This window comes from Caloenas nicobarica, chromosome 13, assembly GCF_036013445.1.
Source record: "Caloenas nicobarica isolate bCalNic1 chromosome 13, bCalNic1.hap1, whole genome shotgun sequence".
Lineage (NCBI taxonomy): Eukaryota > Metazoa > Chordata > Aves > Columbiformes > Columbidae > Caloenas > Caloenas nicobarica.
Window position 1 is genome coordinate 17,227,641 of NC_088257.1, and position 24,411 is coordinate 17,252,051.

General features: G+C 59.0%; 2 protein-coding genes across 3 annotated transcripts; one reads left to right on the forward strand and one right to left on the reverse strand.

The window, feature by feature from the left end:
• SLC4A9 (solute carrier family 4 member 9) lies at positions 1–14,229 on the reverse strand. The gene is made up of 21 exons (XM_065644043.1): positions 13,961–14,229; positions 12,049–12,209; positions 11,685–11,834; positions 11,486–11,547; positions 11,252–11,409; positions 9,403–9,490; positions 8,964–9,118; positions 8,228–8,344; positions 7,840–8,014; positions 7,412–7,545; positions 7,026–7,297; positions 6,302–6,357; positions 6,024–6,206; positions 5,771–5,884; positions 5,058–5,219; positions 4,680–4,858; positions 4,355–4,427; positions 2,094–2,162; positions 1,064–1,237; positions 469–624; positions 1–51 (listed from the first exon to the last, which is right to left on the reverse strand). The coding sequence occupies exons 1-21, from the start codon at positions 14,227–14,229 to the stop codon at positions 1–3; spliced, it is 2,958 nt and encodes a 985-aa protein (XP_065500115.1).
• Positions 14,230–17,235: 3,006 nt separating this feature from the next.
• On the forward strand, positions 17,236–24,411 carry HBEGF (heparin binding EGF like growth factor). Of its 2 annotated transcripts, none has more exons than XM_065644044.1 (6): positions 17,236–17,339; positions 17,737–17,907; positions 20,360–20,537; positions 22,578–22,733; positions 22,842–22,934; positions 24,011–24,411. In XM_065644044.1, the coding sequence occupies exons 1-5, from the start codon at positions 17,297–17,299 to the stop codon at positions 22,912–22,914; spliced, it is 621 nt and encodes a 206-aa protein (XP_065500116.1). In that variant the 5' UTR covers positions 17,236–17,296; the 3' UTR covers positions 22,915–22,934; positions 24,011–24,411. The 2 variants fall into 2 exon arrangements, with proteins under 2 accessions (XP_065500116.1, XP_065500117.1); XM_065644045.1 differs by having other exon boundaries at positions 22,842–22,929; positions 24,011–24,027.

The following is a 24,411-nucleotide window of genomic DNA, read 5'->3' on the forward strand; positions in this document are numbered from 1 at the left end:
CTAGTTCACCGAGACGTTGATCTCTGGTCCCCGGCGGTGCATCAGCTCGGACTGGGGGGAGAAGTAGGAGTGGGACAAGGCTGGTAGCGCTCCCAGCCCGTGCCGGCAGCTGCAGCCCTGCCAAGCAGCTCACAGAATCACACAGAATCGCAGAATCACACAGAATCGCAGAATCACACAGAATCGCAGAATCACACAGAATCGCAGAATCTCAGGGGTTGGAAGGGACCTCAAAAGCTCATCCAGTGCAATCCCCCCGCCGGAGCAGGAACACCCAGATGAGGTTACACAGGAAGGTGTCCAGGCGGGTTGGAATGTCTGCAGAGAAGGAGACTCCACAACCTCCCTGGGCTCAGTCCCAGCCCGGCTTAGCCTTAGCTCAGGCCAGGCTCAGCCCCCACACCCAAGCATTCCCGGGGACAGCTGGGACAGCTCTTTCGTGAGCGTAGCATCCAGGACATCACCTACCTCCTCGCTGTTGCTTTCCTCCTCTTGTTGTTTCCTGGGCTGTTTCCCATCTGCCTCCTTCCTGGCTGTTTCAGGCAGGAGGCTGTCCAGCCAGCTCAGGTCGTGCAGGGAGAAGATGTGCTCCAGCCCCTTCCGGATCCCCACCAGAGCCAGCAGCTGGGACCCAGGCGAAGCACAGATCAGCATCACACAGTTCTTGGTGTGGGCAGCCAGGCATGCTGGGCAGCATGATCCCTGTCACACCCCCTCCATCCTCCTGGTAAATGCCAGGAGGTGGCATGTCACCTCTTCTGGCTTGGTCCCAGGGCACAATACTTGCACAACACCTGCAAAGCAGTGACAGCCCCACTAGCCCCAGCCCAGGACGTGAAGGCTGGTGGCAACACCATGTCGTGGCCCTGCAGGGGCCCTGCCAGCTCTTGGGGGTCTGAGCACCCATGTACACCACCTGCCAGAGCATGCACCCCCATCCAGGGCAGCTCCCTCTTCCCTTGCCCAAGGTGAGCACTGGGGCTCCAGTGACGTTCAGCACATGCGTGGGCAGCACCCAGCCATGCACCAAAGCAGTGCCACCCAATGAAAAGGGCTGTCATACCATCACTGGGAAAATAATAGCAGCCATGGTGGACTTGACGACCCAGAGCAGAGCCAGGCACAGCAGCTGGATGATGGTGAAGAGGTGCACCCGGCGCAGGGGCACGTGGCGGAGGTAGGCAAGGTCTGGTTGGTGCTTGGCTGGCATCAGGAGCAGCCGCACGCGGTCTGTGAGCTGTAGCGAGAGGACAGCATGTGGATCACACACCTCCAGCTTTTGGGCAAATTTCACCCACCACTCTGTTGGGACCAGGGTGGCAGAACGGGGTTTTGCCATCCTTTTCACAGTTCAGCCCTCCTGCTGTCTGTGCTGGCCACCAGCTCGATGCCTGTGGCACCAGCATCGGCCCAGGCCAGGAGAATGCTTTCTAGACATCTAGAAAGGCCTCAAGCTGATCTTAAGGATTTAAGTGAAAGATAACAACCCCTTGATTTCTCTCCCTGCATGCAGGAAACTGCTGCTGCATTTGCCAGAGCACAACCTGATTCCTCAAGCAGAGAGAGGGAGGGGGTTTCCCAGCCTGTCATCCAGAGCAGGGTAATTGCAAGGAAAATGTACAGTTTAGAGAAAAACAAACAAACAAATATGTAGATGTTTCCAGAGTGGGATTTTTTTCCCCTCTGTGGGTTTCTCAGGAGAGGAATGGAGCTGGCACATCAGCGGCAATACCAGGACCAAAGGACCAGCAGATCCCAGCTCTGCCTGCAGCTCCCAGACAGGCATGTCTGTGCAGCTTCAGGATCAGGTCTGGGTCATCCACTGGTCCCTTTACTGCTCCCAAACCACCTGATACATCAGTGCAGAAGTCACTTGTACTCCTCAGCATCTCAGACACCACCCTTTGCTTTCCCCTGATGTAAAACAGTCCCTCTGTCTCTTCTTGTCCTGAGCCTGAGGCAGACCCATGCCAGGCTGCACATCATGTAGGGCTAAAATCCCAGCTCTGCTGCACAGCGAGAGCTGGTATCGAACAAACTCCCTTACTCTCAAAACAGCCCCCACCAGCACCCTGGGCACAGCCCCTGCTCACCTGAATGCTGTTCAGCGCCGCCACCCCCATGTGCAGAAAGACCCCGTACAGCACCGGCATCGGGATGTGCTGCAAAACAGCAAGGTGAGGGGTTAGCAGGGTGCGACTGCCTGAGGGCGCTGCACTCTCTGAGTGTCCTCTCCTGTATAAAAGCCTGCACACATCGCTGCAGCATTTGCTTCCTTCATTTCCAACAGCCTAGTTTAATTTCATGGCTTTTTGCTCATCGTATGGCTTTGAGGTCTTTAAAGCCTGGATGTGCTCCTGGCTGTGCTGTGCTGCTCATGTGAGTACATTGCAATCTTCAGAGAAGGGAAACTTGCCCCATTTTCCAGCACGTAGTGGGAGCAATCCAGGCTGGAGATGGAGAACGTGATGACAAGCCCCTTGGAGATACGGCTTACAGCTCAGGATCTATAAATGCCAGGGGGATCCTGCCTGCCCAGCACACTGCTTTACCTCCTCCTCTATGACCTCAAACTGGCTCTTGCCTTCTGTGTTGTTCAGTGTGGTTTGGTTTTCTCCCAAGCCCAGCCAGACATAGAGGGAGCCAAGGCTCACTCACTACTCCTCATGGACCCCATCAGGGACACAGGGACTGCCCCGGCTTGGGTCAGCTTCCCTGCCAACACTCATGGGCCGGTAGAGGAAGCGTTAATCCATCTGCCCAAGGCAGGAGGTAACTGCTAGTCCTGGGGCTGCTACAGGTGTGGCAGCTGGGGTTGTAAGGAGACATGGGTCCTTGCACAGAAGACAAAGCCAGACTTATCCTGGGGCTGGGGAAGCAAAAAGAGCTGCCCTGGGGGAGGCTCCCAAAGCCCACAGACACCCCTCACTGCCCTGTATCTCACCACCCACCACAAAGGGAGAGGGAGGACCAGGTAGGCTTGGTCTCCAGCTTCTCCACCACAAAATCACAGAAGTGTTTGGGTTGCAAGGGACCTTTACAGACCACCCAGTGCAAGCCCCCTGCCATGGGCAGGGACATCTTCCACTGGATCAGGTTCCTCAAAGCCCTGCCCAGCCTGACCTTGAACACTTCCAAAGCCTTCTCTTCTCCTGGCTGAAGAACCCCAGCTCTCTCAGCCTCTCTCCACAGCAGAGCTGCTCCAGCCCTCGGATCATTTCTGTGGCTCCTCTGGCCCCGCTCCCACAGGTCCATGTCTGTCCTGTGCTGGGGACCCCAGAGCTGGACGCAGTGCCATGGGGGGGTCTCACCAGAGCAGAGCAGAGACTGAGCATCCCCTCCTCAACCTGCTGCCCACACTGCTGGTGATACAGCCCAGGAGACATTTGGCTTTCTGGGCTGCAAGCACACAGTGTGAGCTCCTGTCCCATTTGTCACTCACCAGTACCCCTAAGTCCTTCTCCGCCGGGCTGCTCTCAATCCCTTCATCCCCCAGCCTGTGTTGATACTGGGGATTGCCCCCACCCAGCTGCAGGACTTTGCACGTGGCCTTGTTGAACTTAATGAAGTTCGCGTGGGCCCACATCCTCCTAGATCCCTCTGGATGACATCCCTTCCCTCAACTGCACCACTCAGGTTGGTGTCATCTGCAAATGTGCCGAGGGTGCACTTGATCCAACTATGCTGATGATGAAGATACTAAATCCCGGTAAGGACCCTTGACACCACTTGTTACTGATTTCCACTTGGACATTGAGCTGCTGACTGTAGTTCTTTGGATGCAGCCATCCAACCAAATCCTGATCCATCTAAGAGTCCATCCATCAATCCCATATCTCTCCAATTTGTAGGTAAGAATGTTGTGGGGGACCATACCAAAGGTTTTACAAGGCCATCCTAAGATGTGAGGACAGAAGTGGAGGAAAAGGGACCTCCTGCCTGCCCCCAAGTAACCCAGATTTGTCCAGGGTACACTGGGGGGGCTCTGCCTGATGTGGCAGCCGTGGCAGGTGAGAGTCAGCACCAGCCAGGCTCAGCCAGCCATGTGGCTGTGTGGAGGGTAGTGGTGGGGTGTGTTTGGGGACTGCAAGGGACCCTGATGCCCACAGGGAGGCTGGCCACCTGACACGGGGCAGCAGTGCACTGGTGGGCCAGCCATCCTGTGGTGCCCAAGCCAAATCCTTTGCCCAGCCCCTTCCCACGCAGCATGCAGCTCCCTGCCCGCCAGTCAGGCTTCCCGTGGTGGACTGATGGGATGAGAGATGTTTGAGTTAGGAACCCCCCAGCCTTGCGTGGTTATGGCCACCACCCCTGCCTTGGAAAAGAGGCCAAACCCAGCAGCCAGACTCTCTACCTTGAGAATGGGTGCCATGAAGACAGAGACCCCTGTCAGGACGAAGACAGCCAGGCCAGTCAGCCTCTGCTCCCTGCAGGTGGCAGCACAGGTGTCATGGGTGCCCTGGGGTCCCTCGGGAGCCTGCAGCCCCCACCTGCCCTCCCAGCCCCCAGAGTCTCTGCTCTTTTCAGCTTTGCTGGCGGTGGGGGCTGGTGGCATCCCTGGGGAGAAACAAGCAGCCCCAAAGCCAGGCCTGCCGGCCAGCATGGGCACATCCCTGTCCCCTGGCTCCGCAGCCATGGACAGGGGGCCTCCCAGGGCAGGGCCCAGGCCCATTGCGCACCTGATGCCCAGGAACCTGGGGTGCTCGCCGGGGGCTGAGGTCATGCTCTCCTTCCTCAGGCTCTCCATGTGCGCCAGGGAGATGACGGTGGCCGATACATACCAGGGGAGGCCAGTGATAGAGGTGACGACCATCAGGAGGGAGACACAGAGGAAGTCCAGGTGAAAGCCTGCTCCTTTCTGCAATGGGAGAGACAGCGGGGTTGGGGACAAGCCATCTCCCCAGCAATGTCTGAGGGGCAGCAGTGGGGCCTGCTCACCTTGCCAGCCAGTTCGGGGTGCTGCTCTTCCCTTATGCCCCCACTGGCCGACAGGGTCCAGCTAGGACCTGGGTCCTCCACATTGGCAGGGTGCTGCCCATCCCCTGTCCCCCTCTCACCTGCAGCTTGTACTCTCTGCGGTTAAGAATGACGGCTGTGATCTGCTGGTCCATGAAAATGAGGATGGTGACGAGGACAGCAGGCACCATGGACACCAGGCAGACCCACCATGGGTTGGCTCCAAAGGGGAAGATGATCCAGCCCCGCGCTGGGTTTGTAGGCTGTGGAGAACAGAAGTGTCACAGCAACTGCCACCCATCTGTGAGGTGTGTGGCACAGCTGGGTGACAGGACCGGCCCTGCAGGCACCCAAGGTTGCTCCACCTAGGGAGAGGAAGAGCATCCTCTGGGCAGCCTGAGCCACCAGCCCCTCACGAGGACACCTGGGCTCTGATGGAGCAGGGGGTTGCTCCTGGGCACCCCAAGCCGGGATGCGGGCACATGGCCCCAGGAGCCAGTGGAAGAGCTGGCATTACACATGGATGATGGCAAGCCTGAGGAGGTGGCTGTGGGTACAGGTGCTGCTAGCCCTGCTCCACACTCAGGGCAGGGAGCCCAAGCCCAGACTTGAGCTTGTGGCTCCCGCTCCAGCGTGAGCTGTACCATGACATGGTTAGTACAGGACCGGGCCAGGTTATTTACAGACTGTGGAATCAGCCTGCATCCCTGTAGGGCTGGACCTGGTGGTGGGAAGGACAGATGCAGCACAGCAAGACAGCCACCATGGGGGACAGACCCACTTCCCGACAGCACTGTGCCCACCCCACCAGCACCTTCAGCTCACTGGGGACAAGCAGTTTGGGGGTCTCCAGTCCCAGGGCAGCGTCGACAGTGCAGGAGGCGAGAATGGCCAAGATGATGGCGAAGTCGCTTACCACCTTCCGCACCTGCAGATGGAGAAGGCTTGGCCTGGGCTGGCCAGGGTGGGGGGCTGCCCCAGGAGCACCCCTGGTTTGCAGCACCTGGAACTGTCCCCACACCGCTGGGGTGGGTGGCATGCTGCTGGGTTGGACAAAGGATGCTCACCCCCACAGGGAAGTAACGGCTGCTCCTGAAACGCTTGAGCACAGTGCAGGAGAGGAAGGTTCCCCCGAAGAGCAGGAAGGAGAAAAGGGTGACATCGGGCACATACTGGCAGCTGGTCCCCAGGAGATGCCCGCCTTGATCCAGGCATTGGGTCCTGCTCAGCATGGCCAGGGCGGCAGGAGGCTGTGAGGACAGGGCAGGCAGCAAGGAGAGGTTGGGCATGGACACCCTGGACCCACCCCAGCCCCTCGCCTGCCCACTGGGAGCAGGGGCTGTACCTGCCAGGGTGCCATGGGCGAGGGGAGTGGAGTGTCATTCCCTGTGGAGCTGTGACCTGCAAAAGGAATGGGGGTGAGAGGGTGCCAGCACCATGGGAATGCTCCATCAGGGATGGCTGGGACCTCACTGCCATCAGGGCAGCTCTCCAGGCTCTCCCCAAGTGCTCAGGGTGCTGGCTGGGGCCCTATGGGATCCCTGGGACCCTGGCACTGGCTGATACCCGGGAAGCACCAAGAGGGGACACTCCCGGGATGGGCTTGGCTGAAGTACCAGCATTTTCAGAGGCACCATTGGGCCCAGACTGTGCCCAGCACTGGTGCTTTTGGTACACAGTAGGGGTCCCATTTGCAGGATCAGTGTGGACATATCTCCACCCTCCCAGGAAACACCCTCTGATTTACAGACCAGGCTAGAGACAGCAGCACAAACCTAGCCAGGTGCCCACCTCGAGCCCCTAGCATCCCCCATCCTGGAGCTGTGGGAACTGGCTCTAGGCTCTCCCTGCTCCTGGCACTGCCCTGCATGGTGCTGGGCAGTGCCAGGGTGTAGGGAGAGACGGACAGACAGCATGGAGGGGCATGGAGGAAGGTGCTAATGAAGTTAGGCAGGCGAGGATGGGATTGAGCAGCCTACCCCATCCTCTAGCAGGGCGTCAGGGTCCCAGTGGGGTCCCAGGGCAGCAGCTCCCTGCTCCCCACCAGCCCCACGGCTGCTTGGGCTCACCGGGGCTGGACAAGTTGCAGATGCAGCCATAGAAGGTGACATTGTCCAGCCGGTACTGCCAGTTGATAGGGAAGGTGTCTGCTAGGCTCAGCATCTTCTTCAGGGAGTCGTAGATGAATATCAAGCTGATGAGGGCGCAGAAGCCTTCCTCAGTGAAGCGAGTGAAGTACCGTACCAGGTGGCTGGCCTCAGTGGCCACCAAGACCACACCAAAGAAGGCCACCCAGAGCCCGATCCAGAGGCGAAACTCCAGGTAGTCCAGGCCATGGTCCCTGGTGGGAAGAGCAACCCAAAGCCTCGACAGTGACACCCACCTGGCGTGACGGTGGCCTGTGCCCCAGCCAGGGGATGGCAGCTCGTGGAACTGCCCTTGGCAGGACACTTACTGGCTGAAGGAGAAGAGGAGGCGCTCAAAGACCAGCACAGGACCGGTGCTGCTCAGAATGGTCAGGGGCTGGCCGGAAAAGAGGCAGAAGACAGAGCCAGCAAAGGCTGTGCCCAGGAAGCTCTCCAGCACACCCTGAAATGCAGGGGAGGGGTGGCAGGCACCAGGCATGCAGTGGGGTGGGGGTCCTGGGCCTGCCCCCGCTCAGTGACACAGCAGCTGGCAGCTGCCCGCACCTCCTTGCACTGCAGGGTGCAGGGTCAAGGCTCAGGGAACACAGAGGCTGGGAAAGGATGCAGGATTTGGGTGATGCTCAGGATGCCCTGGGGGCACCGCTGGTTCCCTGGGCAGAGGCAAGAGGTGGGCACAGAGGAGACGTGCGGGCTGGGCTGAGGGGGGTTGGTGGGGACATCCCACAATTGCACCGACCTGCATGTTGGCAGTTGCATCCCCCAGCATGCCCCCGAAGGTGATAGCGTTGGTGACGGTTGCCAGGTAGATGTACAGCACTGCTGAGAGGCACTGAGGGTGCAGGCCATCGGAGAAGTCACTGCCATACCACTGAGCCTTCCTCCGGATGTCTTGCAGCAGCCCCCCAAAAAGCCTGGGGCAGCAAAGGAAGATCTCAGAGCAGCCCCCCCAGCTGGCCATCGCCCCTTGAGAGAGCTGCAAGGCAGGGGACAGTCCCTTCCGCAGGAGACACTAGCCCAGTGTGGTTTGGACGCAGTGGCCCTATGTGCTGTGGAGAGCCAGCACCCTGCCCTGAGTTCGGCATCCTACTGCACCTCCCACCACCCTTGTCCTTCTAGGCACCCACCTGCCCGTCCTCTCCAGCTCCTCCCTGGAGTGTGCATGCCTTGGGCCGGCTCTGTCCCCAGCTGCTGCCATGTCCCCATTGCCATGAGACTGCCGATCCGGCTGGTGCGCAGTGGTCCTGTGGCAGAGCAGAGACGGAGACAGGCTTCAGGCTGGAGACCTCAGGACTCAGCTACGTCTAGGAGATGCTACGAGGGGACAGGGAGGATGGAGGTGGGACAAGGGTGCAAGCAGGGCTGGGCAGACCTTGTGTATCCCCTGACAATGAGAAGAAGGATCAAGAGGAGGAAAGATGGGAGGGGGTGGAGTAGACAATCTTCAAATGTCCCTTCCAAACCAACCATGGTCTGCTCCAGCAAGCTTTGGAGCCAGCCCTAGCAGGAGTGTTTTTATGGAGGGGACAGGCAGAGCTGGAGACGTCCTGCTTGGAGGATGAGTTTCACATCTGAGTGCTGAAACCCAGTGCTCCTGGCAGGTCCTGCCCAAAGGGCATGCAGGGTGGTTTTGCCATCTCTTGCCAGGTGAGATAGCAGGACTAACAGCACCAGGGACCAGAGCTGTGGTCATTGTTTGGAGCTGCAGAGGGGCTCGGCTGGCAGCACCTCACTGGCAAAGGTTGGCTCCTGAGTGCCTTCATCCCCACGGAGATGGAGATTTCAATGTCACAGGCAGGGCTCTCCACCTGAGACCCTGCAGAGGGGCTGGCAGAGGCTATGCATGCCCTCCCTCCAGCCCACCTCCTGTGTGGAGATGGCAGACAGCTTGGTGGAGGAATTCGGGCACTGGGGTCCCATTTCCCAGGAGGAAGCACAGTCAGCTCGTCCAGGAACGCCTCCATCCCTGCGATGAGGTCCTCCCGCTGCTCAGCCTGCCAGGCAACCCTTTGGAAGACCTGCAGGGAGATGCTGTGGTTTAGCCACCACATCCCTGCATTCAGCCGCTCGGAGCCTTCCTCCCAGCCTGCAGCCATCACCGAGAACCCATCCATCCACTTCAGTGCAATGGATGCACCTACATCCTGCAGACCCACCCCAAACCTTTGTTTTCTTATGCTGGGCAAGGAACACCACCAGCTTGCCCCATCCTCTGCCTCCCCTACTGCAGCCTGCAAAGGAGAGGAGCCCTAGTGTGCTCAGCTCCACTCCATCCCACCCATGGGTGCTGCATCAGGCTCACCTCATCCGTCAGCAGCATGGCCATGGCCCTGCCAACCTCATGGTAGGATTTCACTTTGGCCCGTGGACCCAGCAGAATGAAGAGGAACCTGTGGGCGAGACAGCAGATGTCCCAAGCAGCCCTCTCCACGCTGGGGTATGCTTCTTCCAGGAGGGACCACAGTGCTACGGGCATCCTGGGACAGTGGCTGGGCAGGTGTGGTGAGCTGCTGCCACCCTCAGGGGTGGCCACCCTAAGCGGGGTGTTTGGGACAGAAGACAAGACACGTGTCTGCTGCCCACCACATGGAAACCCCACGGGAGACCATGGGCCGCCAGGATCCTGACTGGATCATGGAGTCTGCAGAAACCCAGGGGCGGAGGGGTGGCAGGTCTTTGGGGCAGAGAAGGGACGTCCTTGTCTGGGGATCTCTCTGAGGTCACGCTTTCAGCTGAGGGTGTCTGTGGGGTCAAGATCTGAGATGGGGATGTCTTTGGGGTCAAGGTCTTGACTGGGGCTGTCTGTGGGGTAATGCTCATGGGAATGTTGCTCGCAGGCAGGAGGTAGGAGCATTAGCATTGGGAAGGAGAGCTTGCCAGCTGCACGCTATAGGGACATGGAAGGAGATTGGAAAGAGGGCTCAAAGTCCTTGAAGAAATATGGCTAACATCCCACACCTCAGAGGGTGCTGCAAAAGAATAATGTTCAGAAGGACAGCCCGTCCAAATATTTAACCAAGCCCTCAGCTCTTTTCCAAAACTGGAAAAAATGGTTACAGTCCTGGTACCCTGAGTCTGCAAAGCGGTTCCAGTGATCATACCCCAAGCAAATCTCCAGAGACGGGGTAGGGAAACTTCTCCAGCAGCACAAGTGGGGCTGAAGGTGGCCTGACAGAACCTGCTACAGCCCTGACGTGGGACGTCAGTGCTGGAGGCTTCCTGGAGCCTGCTTCCAGATACCCACCTGGGATTGCTTTCACCCAGGCATCTTCATCAAGTCAATGGGAAAACCTTAAGATCCTAGAGATGGACCTGGGTGGGAGACAGCCCCAAGACAGTGGATGTGCCTGTGGAACAGCCTGGGGTGGCTGGCAGAGGGGATGACAGCACAGGCAAAGGAATGGGTAGGGACAAGCTCCCCTTCTCCTCCTGTTTGAGGGAGGAAAATACAGGGCAAGGGCTTGTCATGAAACCCTCAAGACCGGCAGGGACTCCCCAGGGACTGCCACCCATCTCCCACCAAGAAGAGAGCAGAAGGTGGATGGATGTCCTAGCTCCTGGAAGATGGGTGCTCTGGGCAGAGTGACCAGGAGGTGGCAATGTCCCTCCTGATCCTCCGCATGCTGCCTGAGGAAGTCCCCAGCTCAAGAAGCACACTGACCGTTTCCCCCTGTGGCTTCAGATGATGCGTTCCTCAGCCATGGAGAAACACCTCCTGCCCTGCTCCTTTCCCCCTGCACCAACAGTGCTGCAAGAGCCACCTCACCACTCAGGAGAGCATCTCAGGCAGTGGGAGGGCAAGAGGCTGCTGCAAACATGTGTTCCTTCCCAGCCACAAGCCACCATGGCAGCAAGTGGTAAACATCCAGACCCTCCTAAGGAGCACAGTGAACACAGAGCCAAGGTGGGGTTAACCCAGGGGATGTTCCCCCAGGCTCCCCAACAGCTGCTCCACTCTCAGCACATCCTGGGGTGCTCCTGAGGAGCTGGGAAAAGCAGGAGGGGAAGCAGTGAGCCGGGGTTCTGGGACTGCATGCAGCATTGAGTCCCATACCCTTTGCTTTCACCAAGCAAAGCCTTGTCCTGTTTGCGAGGGAGCAAGGAGACTGGAACAAAGGAGGGCGCAGGGCCACCAGCTGTGCTCCATTTACCTGCTGGGGAGAGCGACTTCAGACAGCGAGCCGAGGGTCACCCCTCGCCTGAGGCGGATGAAGGCAGTGAAGGGCTTCTCCAAGAATTCAACTTCACCGACGGCAACGTGGGCTGCTTCAGCCCCTGGTGGGACCTTCTTCTTAAATCGGTTTCTCAGCTGAAAGCAAAGGGATGCAGCGGCTGGGCACTTGGGATGCAGCAGCTGCTCTCAGCCCAGCTCCATCCTGCCTTACCTGCTCCTTAAGAGGTGTTTTGGAGAGCTGGGCTCCAGGCTCAGACCAGCTTTTGGCCTTCCCTGCAAAGAAAGGAAGCAAGCAGCAAAATATGTGTGCAAGTGAACAGCCAGCATGAGTGTTGCACCAGGCTGGTGGCAGCGCAGGGATGCTCATTGGGACAGCCGTGTCACTACCCATGGCTGGGCACCATGCCTACCTCGGCAGGGAGAGAGGCCAAGCTCAACGAGGAGCTGCAGCAGGGATTTGGTGGGCCGGTGCCGTGGCTGGCAGAGCAGGAGGGCTGCCAGGCGCTCCCGCAGCTCAGGCTGCAGCTCTGCTTCCTCAGTCTGCCTGGAAAGTGCCTTGTCTGCAACAGGGATGGGGACAGCCCTGAGTCCCCCTGGTTTGCTGCCCAGTGGGGGACTGCCCAGTGAGAACCCCACTTTGCTGGAGCAGCAGACAGCCACCCCAGGTACCTGGCCATCATGCATCAGTGCTTTTATATAGGGACCTCCTGGCAGCCTGGTCCATCTCTGGTGACCAGCCTGTCTCAGGAGGTGACCTTTGCATTCCTCACGTACCGATTATTTCTTTGAAACTGGGGGCATCCAGATCCAGGAGCACCGTACCCTTCTGCAGGCATGTCCTCAGCTGGAAGAGGCTGTGCAGGGGGAGGGCTGGGACGTGGGGCGCACTCCAGCGCTCCCCGCCGTCCTCCACCTTCTCCTCAAACTTTATCCACCTGCCCAGAAAGATGTGCAGGGTCAGTGGCAGGGTGGTCCTGTGCCAGGCAGCAGGAACTGGAGCTTGGGTCCATCTCCAAGTTTGGCATGGGGCTGGCATGGGCAGGGAGCGGTTTCGGGTGGTCAGAGGTGGCTGCAGTGGGCTTGTGGAGCAGGGGCAGGTGAGCAGCCTCAGACGTCACGTTTCCGTTCCTGCTGACCCACACCTTGATCTGATCTCCCGATCAGGGGGATTTCATCAGTCATGGGATCACAGAAGAGTTTGTGTTGGAAGAGACCTTCACGGACCATCCAGTCCAACCCCCCAGCATGGCCATGGACATCTTCGCTGCATCACGTTGTTCAAAGCCCTGTCCAACCTGACCTTGAACAATTCCAGTGATGGGGCATCCACAACCTCCCTGGGCAGCCTGTTCCTGTGCCTTACCACCCTTGTTGTAAAACATTTCTTTCCTATGTCCAACCTAAACCTGCTCTTTTTGAGTTTAAAACTGTTGCCCCTTATCCCATCACTACAGGCCCTGGAGAAAAGTCTCTCTCCATCTTTCTTACAAGCCTCCTTTATACACTGAAAGGTGCAGTAAGGTCTTCCTTCTTTTCTGTCGGCTGAACAACCCCAGCCTCTCTCCACAGCAGAGCTGCTCCAGCCCTCAGACCTTTTCTGTGGCTGCTCTGGCCCCTCTCCAGCAGGTCCATGTCTGTCTTGTGCTGGGGACCCCAGAGCTGGGTGCGGTGCCATGGGAGGTCTCACCAGAGCGGAGCACAGAGGAAGCACCCCCTCCTCAACCTGCTGCCTACGCTGCTGGGGATGCAGCCCAGGAGACATTTGGCTTTCTGGGCTGCAAGCACACAGTGTCAGCTCCTGTCCCATTTGTCAGCCACTGGTACTCCTAAGTCCTTCTCCGCCAGGCTGCTCCCAACCCACCAGTCCCCAGGTTGTGCTGGCACTGGGGGTTGCCCTGCCGTTAGCAGCACTTGCTGGAGTCGGAACAGAAATATCTTGAGATGTTTGCCACGCTCAGCCTCTGCCAAATATTTTAATGCTGGGTGCAGACAGAGCTTCCCTTTGTCCCCATGGGTGGGCGCAGTGCTGCAGGGTGGCTCGGTGTGCTGCATAGGCTCCTGCTGACAGGCAGCTGTGCTGGGGGGAAGAGGGCTGGGTGCTTGAGAGACCTGTCATAGGCACAGCCCAGTGGCTTTGCCCCCCCAGGCCCTCTGACCCCTGAGGCAGACCTATCACTGTCCCCAGACCCACAGCACTCATGTTCCTGTGCCCCTGTCAAGCTTCAGAGGGGTGGTGTGGTGCGTGGGGACATCACAGCCACTCTCCTGCTCCACACCAGCACCCAGCTGGCCCCGTTGTCCAGCAGCCAAGCCTGCCCTGACCTACCTCCCTGGTCACCTCCCGAGACATGCTGGATCTGGGGAGCATCAGAGCACTTTCCCAGCCCCAGTGCAGCCACTGGAGCCTTGGCGAGGCAGCAAAGGCAGGAGCAAAGGCAAGGGTGCTCTGCCTGTGCAGGGTCACTGCCTGACACTCTGCCCTCTCCTGCAAAATGAGTCAACTTGAGCCAGACAGAAACAGTGTGGGCACAGATGGGAGCAGAGGGCAGCAAATAGCCCTGTTTTGGGGCTGAGGCTGAGGAATCACCAACATTTGGAGAAGCCGTGGGCTCCATCAGAGCTGGGCTTTTGAAGGCTGGACTTCCAAGGCATCACTAGGCAGCTTGGCCATTTCAGTTGTGCTTACCTGGCCGTCTCTCTCCACTCCAGCCCGGCTGGGGTGCTGAACAGCTGGTTGAGCTGGATGAAGAGCAGAGGGTAGGTGACGTCCCCCCATTCCTCCTGCTGTAGGGTGGCACCAGCTTGCTCAGCTGCTGGAGCCATGCTGGAGGGGAAGATGCTGCAGCCAAAAGCATGGTAGGCAGCTTCAGGCTTGCTCCCCTCTGGTCCGGGCTGTGAGCTGGCATCTGCTGCCTGGAGAGCTGCTGCATCCGCCCCAGGCACGTGGGCTGTCATGGCCAACAGCACCAGCAGCCACAGATGTGGGCTCCCTTCCAGAGCTGCCCGCACTCATAGGATCCCACTCATCCCACAACTTATAAAAGCTGCAAACCAGTTTAAACTGGACACAAACCAATACAAGGGAGCCAAGCCCAAAACAACGATCCCAAAACAACGATCCCAAAACACAGGCCAGCCCAGCGGGTCCCAGTGTGGCTGGCTCCTACCATCCCCAGCTGCCAACTTGGGGACCCCCCTGCCTCCTTCTACTGACTTCCACGGACTTGCTGCACTTGTACTCCAGGAAGCAGGGTCTCCTCAAGTCCTGCACCCCGCAAGGCTTTGGTGAGGGGAAGGCAAGGCCAATGCTGGATAGCCAGCGGCAGCGTTGATGCCTGCACCAGGGTGCATGTGCCCATGGCAGGAGGGACGGCACTTGGCAGCTCTTCCCAAGAAAGAGGATGTGGGGACGTGTGCTGGGGAAGGATGTGTCACTGCTGAGGAAATCCAGAGTGGGGCAAGAGGGGGCTGCTGGTGGCGGGACTCATGGCAAGGACCAGGAGTGCATCAGGGCTGCAGCCACCCTGGCATGTGGAGGGCAACTGCGTGGGCTGCGGCGGGCAAGCGGATGTTGCAGTGTGTGGGAAGGAAGGATGCGGGCACAGCCTCATCACCCTGCCAGGCACAGGGAGATGCAATGGCCAGCAAGGTGCTGCCGGTGGAGAGCAATGCCCCGTGCTTGCTCTACCTGCAGCATGCCTGCCATCGCTGTCACCGGGCTTGGCTCCCTTGGCTCTGTGCAAACAAACAGCCAGGTTGTGTGCAGTACAAACACGGCGGCAGGCAACACAAACACCCAGCCAGCATGGGCGAGTTGTGCTGGAACCCACCAGACCCAGGCAGGATGAGCCCCAGGAGCAGCCTGGCATGGGGCCACAGCCGAAGTCAGGTTTTGGGGGAGTTTGGGTGAGCGCATGCTGGTCCCCAGGGTGCTGGTACCTGTCTCACAGCAGATGGGCCAGGAGCTGAGGCTGGGGAGTTGCTGGTGCTGGATCCAGCCCCAGGGAAGGCAGTGGGGGACACCCCTCCCCATCAACCCCACTATTCACAAGTACAACCGAACCTTCTCCATGCCCATGCGCTGCCCCATAGTTGACTTCCAGGGCTCCTTCCAGCCCCACAACCAGCTTCACTCCAACACCAGCAGCTGCCCAATGGGGCTGGCCTCATCCTGCCCCCTGCAGCTTAGGCAGGAGGGGTGAAGGCAGCAGCCTGTGGCACGGTGGGGGTGAAGCCACGCCAGGGCACCCCAGTGTGCTGAGGCATCCCTGTGCCACATGGCACTGGGTTCGGCTTAGGCCCCGGCCCCCTAGAGACCCCCAGATCCTCCAGGAGAGGTGTGAGGTGGGGACAGGGTGGTGGCGGGAGGGTGGAGCCTGGGGACAGGTCAGGGCTGAGACTGCAGGCTGGGGGCAAGGCAGGCAAAGGGGAACAGACAGCAGAAGGCAGCAAGGCAGATGCAGGGAGGCAGGCAGGAATGGTAGCCTGCAGCCCCCCCGCCCTTGCCTACTGCCAGCCTTATGTGCCAGCAGCCTCCCTGGCAGCTGATGTGAGCCAATGCCTCCCTCTCCCGAGGTGCCAGGTCAGCCAGCAAACACTGCCTGCGCACGCTGCCCACGCACGCCCAGCCTCGGGGATGTCCTGGTGAACTGGCAGGGGGGAAAATCCTATCCCCATGGAGGGACCTTCTGGGGAGCCACCATGTGGGGCTCCCTGCAAACAGCCCCTTGGCCAGGCCACCGCTGACCCTCCTGGCTCTGCTGCCAAAGGTTTTCAGGCTTCTGATGGCCAGAGGAGGCGGAAGGAAAAACATCCAACAAACAATTGCAAAAGTCAAGTCTGAGCAAGAAGGAGGGTGTGAGCAGGGGGGTTGCCAAATCCGGTAGTATTCCTTGGAGACGCTGACAACAATGGCAGGAATATTTAATCACGCCTTGCTGAACCCAAAATGGCAGCGGGGCTGGGGGCTCAGGACCTCGAGGAACCAGCAAGGTCCCACAACCAGAGTGTGAGCTGGGACAAGACTCTGGGCTCGCCCAGTGCTGGTGTCAACAGCGTTTTCTGGGCCATCACCTGGGCTGAGGACAAGGCCAAACACAACAAGCAGTCCTCAGAGCAGTGAAGGGGACCCAGAAGTAGTGGTAGCCCCCAAACACAATGGTCACAAAAGGCTGGGATGGAGGAGACAAGGACAGCAGCCAACTAGGAGGGGATTTCGAGCTAAAGCTGTGACTGAATTGGTCAGGCTCTCCGTCAGGGCACAAAGGTGGCCTTGTGGACAAAGTGGGTCTCTGCCACCATGTCAAGCTGCCACTGCCACCCCTCTCCCGTCACTAGTACAGGGTGGCAAGTGGCTGGAAGCCTGTCCTCTATTAGGGTGCCACCCCATTACCAAGGTTAAAAGGAGGTTTTAGCTCTGAACCATGAGGTCCTGCCTCTTGCCTGATGCCCTTCTGGCGAGGTGCACTTGCTCCTCCCAAAACCTCCCAGGCCACCTTTGGCACTAGTCCCACCAGCCAGTGGTGGGCATCCCACGGTGCCCACTGTGACGCCTCTTCTTCTGCCCCTGCCCGAGACCAGTCAATAAAGTTTCCTTTCTGCTTTCCTGAGCCACCTCCTCCCCTCTACAGCTTTGGCGCAGCCCTAAAGAGACCATCAGCTCCCCTGGGCTCTCCAGCACGCCCCCCAGGCCCACATTGCGGGGTGCCTCGGGCTGGAGAAAGGGGGGTGGTACCGGTGCGGCGTTGGCTGATGAGCCCACCCAGCCCCGGCAGCCCCGGACCGACGGGTGCCCCCCGCGCCACGGCCCCTTCCCCCCTGCCCCAGCTGGCTCCGGCCGGCGGGACCCCCCCACGGCGGCCGGAGAAACCCTTCCCGGGGGCGGGACGGCCAGGAAGACCCGCCCCGTCCCGCCCCGTCGCCTTCTACCCGCCGCGGGGCCGCGCCGCTGGAGAGCGGTTGCCGGTGCGGGGTCGAGCGGAGCGGGGTCTTGGCAGCGGCTGGGACGCGTGTGCCGCGGGTCATGGACGGACGGGCGGTGCTGATCCACGCACTGCTGGCGGCAGGTACGGACACTCGTGGGGGGTCCCGGGCACGGGCGGCGCGGCCCCGATCCTGGGCAACGCGTCCCCCAAGTGAGGGGTCCCAGACACGTGTGGGGAGGGGTGGTCCGGGCAACGCGGCCCCAGTCCCGGCTGGAGGGTCTCGGCCCCGGGCGCTGGCAACGCGGGCACGTCCCCGGTCCTGGGGAAGGGTCCCAGTCTTGGGCACTGACAGCGCGGGCACAGCCCGGGTTCCGGGTGAAGGGTCCCGGGCACGAGTCGGGGCAGAAAAACTGGTCCCCTGTCACGCGTGAGGGAGGTCCCGGTCATAGGCAAGGCGGCTCCGGTCCCGGGTGGGACATGTGTGCGGGGCTCCGGACAGGGTCAGGCTGCCCCGCCTGATCGTGCCCCCTCCCCGCAGTGTGTGCGGCGGCGGCGGGCGGGCTGGACCGGGACGAGCTGCACAACGAGGTGCTGCACAAGGGCGGCGGCGGGGCGCCGGTCCCGGCCACGGCCCCGCTGCTCGGCGGCAGCCCGGAGAAGGAGAGCGGCGGAGCGGCGTCGGGGGACGACCTCAGCGAGCTGCCGAGAGGTACAAGCGGAGGGAGCCGCCGCCCGGGCGCTTGGGACGGCTGGGGGTGGGTCGAGGCGAGGGCTCCGGGGGATTCGGGGTAGTGGGACGCGGGGCCGGTGCGGTCCGGCGGGGCGGGCTGGCGGCGGTTGGAGCCGGAGGGGCCAGGCTGGGCTCGGCTCAGGCCGGGGGTTCGCCGGCAGCAGCTCTGGCTCCCCTTCGGAGGGAGCTGCGGGGGACTCCCCAGTCCCTGAGTACCGAGCGCCCATGGCAGAAGCCCTGAGTGGGGCCAGTCCATGGGGCACTAGCACGGAGCAACTGGGCTTTGGTAGCTCCTCACCTCGTGCCAGGGGCTGTCTGTGTCCCTGAAGTCCCTGGCACGGGTGTCCCAAGAGTTCCCGGGCCCCCTCCTCCTTGGCCAGATGGAAGGCAGAGCCTTTCTGGGGGGCATGGCAGCCCCTGCCTGCAGGTGCGCAGCCCAGCCAGTGGGACCGTAGTGCATTCCGGGTGGTGGCCACGGTGGCCGCCGGCGAGGGGATCGCTGTGACTCACTTGCTGCCCACACATGGCTGCTCCTCATGCCTAGGCAGGGTTAGTCAGCCGGCAGTCCCTGCTATGGGGGCGTTGGGGACACTGTTGGTTTGTTAGGCTCGCTGGGCATTCATGCTTGGCTCTTTTCCCCCAGCTTGGGACCAGAGACTGTCCTGGGGACTCTCTTGGGGGTGGGACAAGGGGCCCATTGCAGGTTGAGGAGCATGACCTGTACCTGTGCTTTGCACGTGACATGCTGAGATCAGTAATCTGGCAGCAGGACGAGCACGCTCTACCCTGTTCACCCTCTCTTTTTTTCCATGTTTTTCTTTGCTTTCTGGCTGTGCCACCAGACCATGATAAGGAACTTGCAAAACCAGGCTGACCCCCTTGCGCTGAAGGGCACGCAGCCCCTGGGAAACACTGTTATTCCTCCTGCTGGGAGGGAGATGCTCCAGCTTGCTCCTCTGTGCATCCCTGTGAGGAGGGCACCCTGTCCTAGAGCAAGTGGTCTGGCAGGCATGGGCTGACCTTTGTCTGTGAGGATGGGGGATATTTGGTTACTGAGGCCTCTTGGAGCACTTTCTTGGTACCTTGAGCTGAGCTGTGGTCAGAAAAATCTGCCTTTTGTGTTGGAGGCACCTTCCTCTGTGCCACAGCCCCTAGGGTATCTGAGCATCCCCCTGCCCACCTGGGCTGGACTAGTTTTCCTACCAGCAAGATCTTCCAGATTTTCTCTGTCTGTCCTAAGGGATGGAGCCCTGGGGAGGAGGAGTGGTGACAGTGGAGGTGGCTTGGCAGGGTCAGCACCACTGTGTGGCCACTGGCTGTGGCTGGGAGATAACCCACAGGGGAGGGGACAGAGCCTTGCGCCTCACCTGGATCCGGGAGTTTCTTCAAGTTGCAGAATTTCCTGGAGTATCTGTTTTCTCCAGCGTGAAGGATGTCGAAATCATGAAATAACTTTGCCAGGTGTGCAACCGGTGTGCTGCAGCACAAGAGGCGCTCGCCGGGGAGGAGGAGGCGGGCTCGGTTACGTCAGGAAGTGGCTGAGAAGGAATTAGGCAGGTTACAACTTGCCAGGTTAGACTTGACCATCCTCTCCTTCCCAAGCAGCACAGGGCTTAGTTCATATTTCCCCGGGCTCACTGGAGTTATTAAGTGCTGTGGTTCCGGGACAGCTGAAAGGTCCCTCTCAGAGCAGCGAGCACTCTCTAGCGTCTCGGCACCTTGTGAGATCAAGCTGGAGGCTGATTTTTGGAGTATCTGCACATCTTTAAACTATTCAAATAATGTTGCTGGTTTCAGTCTGTCTCCAAGCGAAGAGCCCAGTGCTCCAGTTCCCACCAACCCAGCAGGGAGCTGGCTTTGTGCCAAAAGCCATGGGTCTCTGCACTACAATTAAAAACATACCTTCGTAATTCATGGGAATGCCGCCCTTGCCATCTCTTTGGCTCTGCAAAAACAAAAATTAAGCCAGGCTTGCTCTCTTAATCCTGCTCCGGGTGTGCAACGTGTCCTTGTATCCATAGGAAGGAGAGTCCATCAGAGCCATGAATAGGGTCTTACAAAAGACTGCACTCATCAGGGGAAAAAAAAGGCCAGATAAAGGGGCAATTAACAGTTTTCTGTGTTCAGTGGAAACTGGTGCATATAATAGCAACATTTGAGATGCATAAAGCTCTGTTTCCCCTCCACCCTGATTCCTTTCTTTCCTTGAGAATTGTTCTTATGAATCGGAAAGGCCATGATATTTGTGAGAAGCTGAAAGAACAAAAAAGGAAAAAATCCTCTGCTTGGGGCAGATCACCGCACAAAAGGCTGCGGGAGTGCCAGGGCTGAGCTGGCTGCAGCAGCCCAGTATTTGCTGCTCTGCCTTCTCTTCAGCTGACACACGGAAATGATCTGACCCCTGTTTTCTTCTTCCTAAATTGTTTTGCAGTTGCTTTCCTGTCAAAGCCTCAAGGCTTGGTTACTCCCAAGAAAAAAGGGAATGGAAATAAAAGAAGAAAAGGCAAAGGCCTAGGGAAGAAGAGAGATCCGTGCCTGCGGAAGTACAAGGATTTCTGTATTCATGGCGAATGCAAATACATCCGAGAGCTGGGAGCTCCCTCCTGCATGTGAGTTGCTGGCGTGTGTCTGTGCCGGGGGAGCCTTAGTCATGGTTCCTTCAATTCTCCGTGCTGTGCAGAGGAAGAGCAGAGGAGATATTTTTAGTGCGTGTTCCCCGTCCGTGCTGGGATGGCTCTGACTTGGCCTCTTCCCTGTGCTTCTTGAACAATGTCCAACCCCCACCAAAGTCTGTCATGGACTTAGACCCAGTATTCTCTGCCGGTGCGGTCAGCTCTGGCTGAGCTGCTGCGTGAAGAGTCGCGGTGGTGGGGTTTGGAGGGTGGGGAGCAGGGGCTGGGGTCTCACAGCCAAGGTCTTTTGTGGGTCTGGCCAGCAAGACCCCATCCTGACTCTGTAGCACCGTGTCCCCGTGGCTGCTGCCAGCCTTGGCTGAGAGCTTGGGGCTCCTGTGGCTGTCGGGATGTACTGGTGCAGGCAGGAGGAACATCTCTGCCGTGGCACCGGCAAGGAGGACTGGCCTTTGGGGACAATCTGCCAAAGCCATGTCCAAGCCATCCCTTGGTCCTGATGAAACACAGGGCAGTGCATATCCCGCTCTGCCACCCCCCAGGATGCAGTTACAGACCAGAGACTAGACGAGGCAAGCAGAGGAGAAAGGGTTTGCCTGCTGCCGGGGCACCTGGATCCAGCACTGCTACCACAGGAAATACCCAGGGGTGCACATTTGATCCCTGCTGACGTGGGCAGGGGTTGAGCTGGCAGATATATAAGAGGCTTTGTTCTTTGCTATCAATCCTCTGAGCCACCCAGCCCTGTGCCTGGAGCCTGGGGAAGATAATAGCTCCCTGGCTTATAGTGCCCACAAGATCTCATGCCCTGCAATCCGCAGGGATCAGGCTCCACATAGCTCCTTGAACCGCTTAGTTTCCCTCTGCCTGGAAGCTGTCTTGAAGTTGGGCCCTTGTGCAGGGGGCTCGGGACTGCCAGCAGGAGGAGATCTCTGCTGGCTCAGCTCGAGCAGGTGACCCGGTGTGATGTGGGGTGCAGCAGCCCTGCCCGGGACTGGGACAGCCCGGTGTCGCCTGCCCAGCCTCCTGTCCTTCCCAAATCCCTGGGGCTGGGGGAGGACCTGGGACACAGGCAAGCAGGAGGGGCTTGGGGGCCAGCTAGGACTGTCCATCCAGGTGGCCTATCCCCGGATGACATCTGCCCAGAGCCATCATGGTTTTTAGGGACAGTGGCTATCTCCCCCTGTCCCCTCTGATAAGGAGGACTTGTGTTGGCTGGTGTCACTTGGTTGTAGCTGCTCTTGGTGACTGGCTGCCCGTGTCACAAGGTCTCCTGGATCACTTCCTTGGGCTGGTCCCTGGGGCATGAGATGGGGTGAGGATGCTGCTAGGCTGAGTCCTGCACCTCTGCCTTGTGCCCAGCCTTGCTGCTGTGGCTGGGAGGTGACACTGGCATGTGGCATTGTTGGGAGCTAGGCAGGAGGACTGGGTTGAGACCCCATCTTGGAGACAAGCTTGAGGGCCAGTGGCACTGGAAATAGGTAGATATATATATCTGGCTGCATCAGTGTGCTTTGACTCACAGGAGGGGTTGGCAGCCTCTCAGCTCCGTTGCGGAGCGTTATTTCTGTTACGTGAGTAACCTCCTGAGTCTGCAGCGAGGTGGCACCTCTCTGGCTGGCAGGGTGTGTAGGGATGTCCTGCTCCAAGGGAAGAGCTGAGTTCTGGTCCAGCTGCCTTTCTGCTCCCATGTGTGGGACTTCCCACTTCCAGAAGTGGTCTGGGCAGCCTGGTGATGACTAGGAAGAGCACAGACCCTGGTGCCTTCTACTGGAGGGAGCTCACCATTTCTAGGAGTGTTCACTTGGTGCTTGGGGCAGGAGGAACTTAATTTACCAGTACCAGGGAGGTGATGGTGACATGAAACCTCCCAGCTCAGGCAAGAGGGACCAATGGGAATGGGCAGGATGCTGGCTAAGGCTGAGCAAAGAGGCAGCTACTTTCCATGAAGGTGTGAAGGACTCAATGAATTTCTGTGCTTGGTCACCACCAACCTTTAAGACTTTTTGTCTTGGCCAGATGCCAGCCAGGATATCATGGAGAGAGATGCCACGGTCTCTCCCTGCCTGTGGAGCATCCCCCCAGCGCATACGACCACACCACGGCACTGGCTGTCGTTGCTGTCATCCTGTCCTCCCTGTGTCTCATCATCATCGCAGCCCTGCTGATGCTCAGGTGAGTGCGACAGGGCTGAGTTGTTCCATGTCCCTGGAAACACCATGTGCAGGGGAGGGTGGCAGGGACTTCTCCATGTTGTGAACATCTCTTTGCTTGGCCTCACAGGTGTCACAAGAGGGGTGTCTACGATGTAGAAAATGAAGAGAAAATCAAGCTGGGCATCACTGTGAATCACTGAAGATGCCAGGTGCTGGTGAGGTGAGCCCCTGGCTGGGCATGGGGCAGCAGTGGGGCTGGTGGGCAGCTGCGGGCTCTACTTGTTCATGCTGGCTGGGATTGCTGTGTGGGCCCTGTGCCAGGGCCAGGCAGGAGCTGAAGGCGGTTTGAGCCTGGAGAATCAGCTCATTGGATTTGGCCCGAGAGCCTGGGCTGACCTGTGGGGCCCCAGCCCTCTTTCCTCCCCTTCCTGCTCAAGCCCCTGTCCCCTGACATCCCCAACCACCACCTCCTCCTCCTCCTTTCTAACCTTAAGTCTCTGCTTTGCCCAGTTGCTGTGTGCTTTGGGGATGTTTTGAAGTGGAGAAGCTGCTTCTGGTTTTTTTTCCCACTCCTCCTGCTCTCTCTCTGACCTTCTGAGTCATTTCCCTTCCTTAGATATTGCCTATGTGTATATATATCCCCATCCTTTTCACTCCCACTCTGCTTTTCACTTGCACCAATGTAATGCCTTGTAGCTGGGCATGGGGGAAACTTGCTGCCAGCCCCATGTGCTGTTACTCTGGCAGGGTGGTGGGGTGTGCCCTGCCCCAGGGATGGCTGTGGCCGGGTGCTGGGAAGCTTGCAGACTTCCTCTGGTCTGGTCCAAACCCTGACATGGGATGTCTTTTAAAAAAAAAAAAAAATTCTTTGTTCTTTGCGAGGATGAAGTAATGCCTTCAAAGAATTTCTGTAATGTTAGTAATAGTGTTGGGGGTGGGGTTTTTAGCTGTTTGTAGGAGTTGGATTTTGGGGAAGGTGATTCAGCACAAGGTTTTTCATCACTGTCCCCTCTGCGCTGAGGATTACTGGGGTGGATGTGTCCAGGGGAAAAAGCGCTCCAGTTCCTGGAAGGGAAGCTTGCTGTTCATGCGTGGGGAATGCTCACCCACTGCTCCCCCAGCCTCTGGGGTCCAGCCCTGCAGTGGCTGCTGCTGCTGGAGCTTCGGTGGCCACAAGGGTTGTCCTGCTGGGCTGGGCGGGATGGGATGGGCACCTTGGCCCTGCCACGCAGGAATGTCGCTGCGGGCAGAGCGGCCCAGGGCCCTGTTGTGAGTTCTTCTGCCGCTGTCTTGCAGGGGTTGGCACTAGCACACTTCTACCTCCTGGAAGAGGCGAGAGCCATGGAGCCAGCGCTGTCTCTGGGAGCCCACAGTGGTGGGAGCTTGCTGGAGCAGGAGGACAGAACCAGCCTGGCGCTGGTCGGGCAGCGGCATCACTGCAGGGAACTTCGTGGCCATCTCCGGGATGGAGCAGTCTCGGAAGAGGCTCTTCAGCAGCTCTCTGTCCACTGCGGTGCATGCTGAGGAACAAACTGTGATAGGCAAGGAGACCGGGCTCGGGGCTTTCTTAGGTGCAGGAGGGGTGGGAGGGTAACAGCTATTTAACAAGATATTTTTCATTTTAAATTATATATTTATTTTAGATAAACTGTACATAGTATTTATATTTATTGTAGGTCTGGCTCTGCATCCTTCAT

Bases quoted from the DNA above. Each gene is read 5' to 3' on its own strand.
- SLC4A9 (XM_065644043.1), bottom strand. From the start codon at position 14,229: ATGACAGCCCACGTGCCTGGGGCGGATGCAGCAGCTCTCCAGGCAGCA. The intron at 11,835-12,048 runs GTACGTGAGGAA...TCCCTGTTGCAG, and splicing joins CAGTTTCAAAGAAATAATCG to ACAAGGCACTTTCCAGGCAG. The intron at 8,345-8,963 runs GTGGGCTGGAGG...GCTCTGCCACAG, and splicing joins CTGCCATCTCCACACAGGAG to GACCACTGCGCACCAGCCGG.
- HBEGF (XM_065644044.1), top strand. From the start codon at position 17,297: ATGGACGGACGGGCGGTGCTGATCCACGCACTGCTGGCGGCAG. The intron at 17,340-17,736 runs GTACGGACACTC...CCCTCCCCGCAG, and splicing joins CCACGCACTGCTGGCGGCAG to TGTGTGCGGCGGCGGCGGGC. The intron at 22,734-22,841 runs GTGAGTGCGACA...TTGGCCTCACAG, and splicing joins GCAGCCCTGCTGATGCTCAG to GTGTCACAAGAGGGGTGTCT.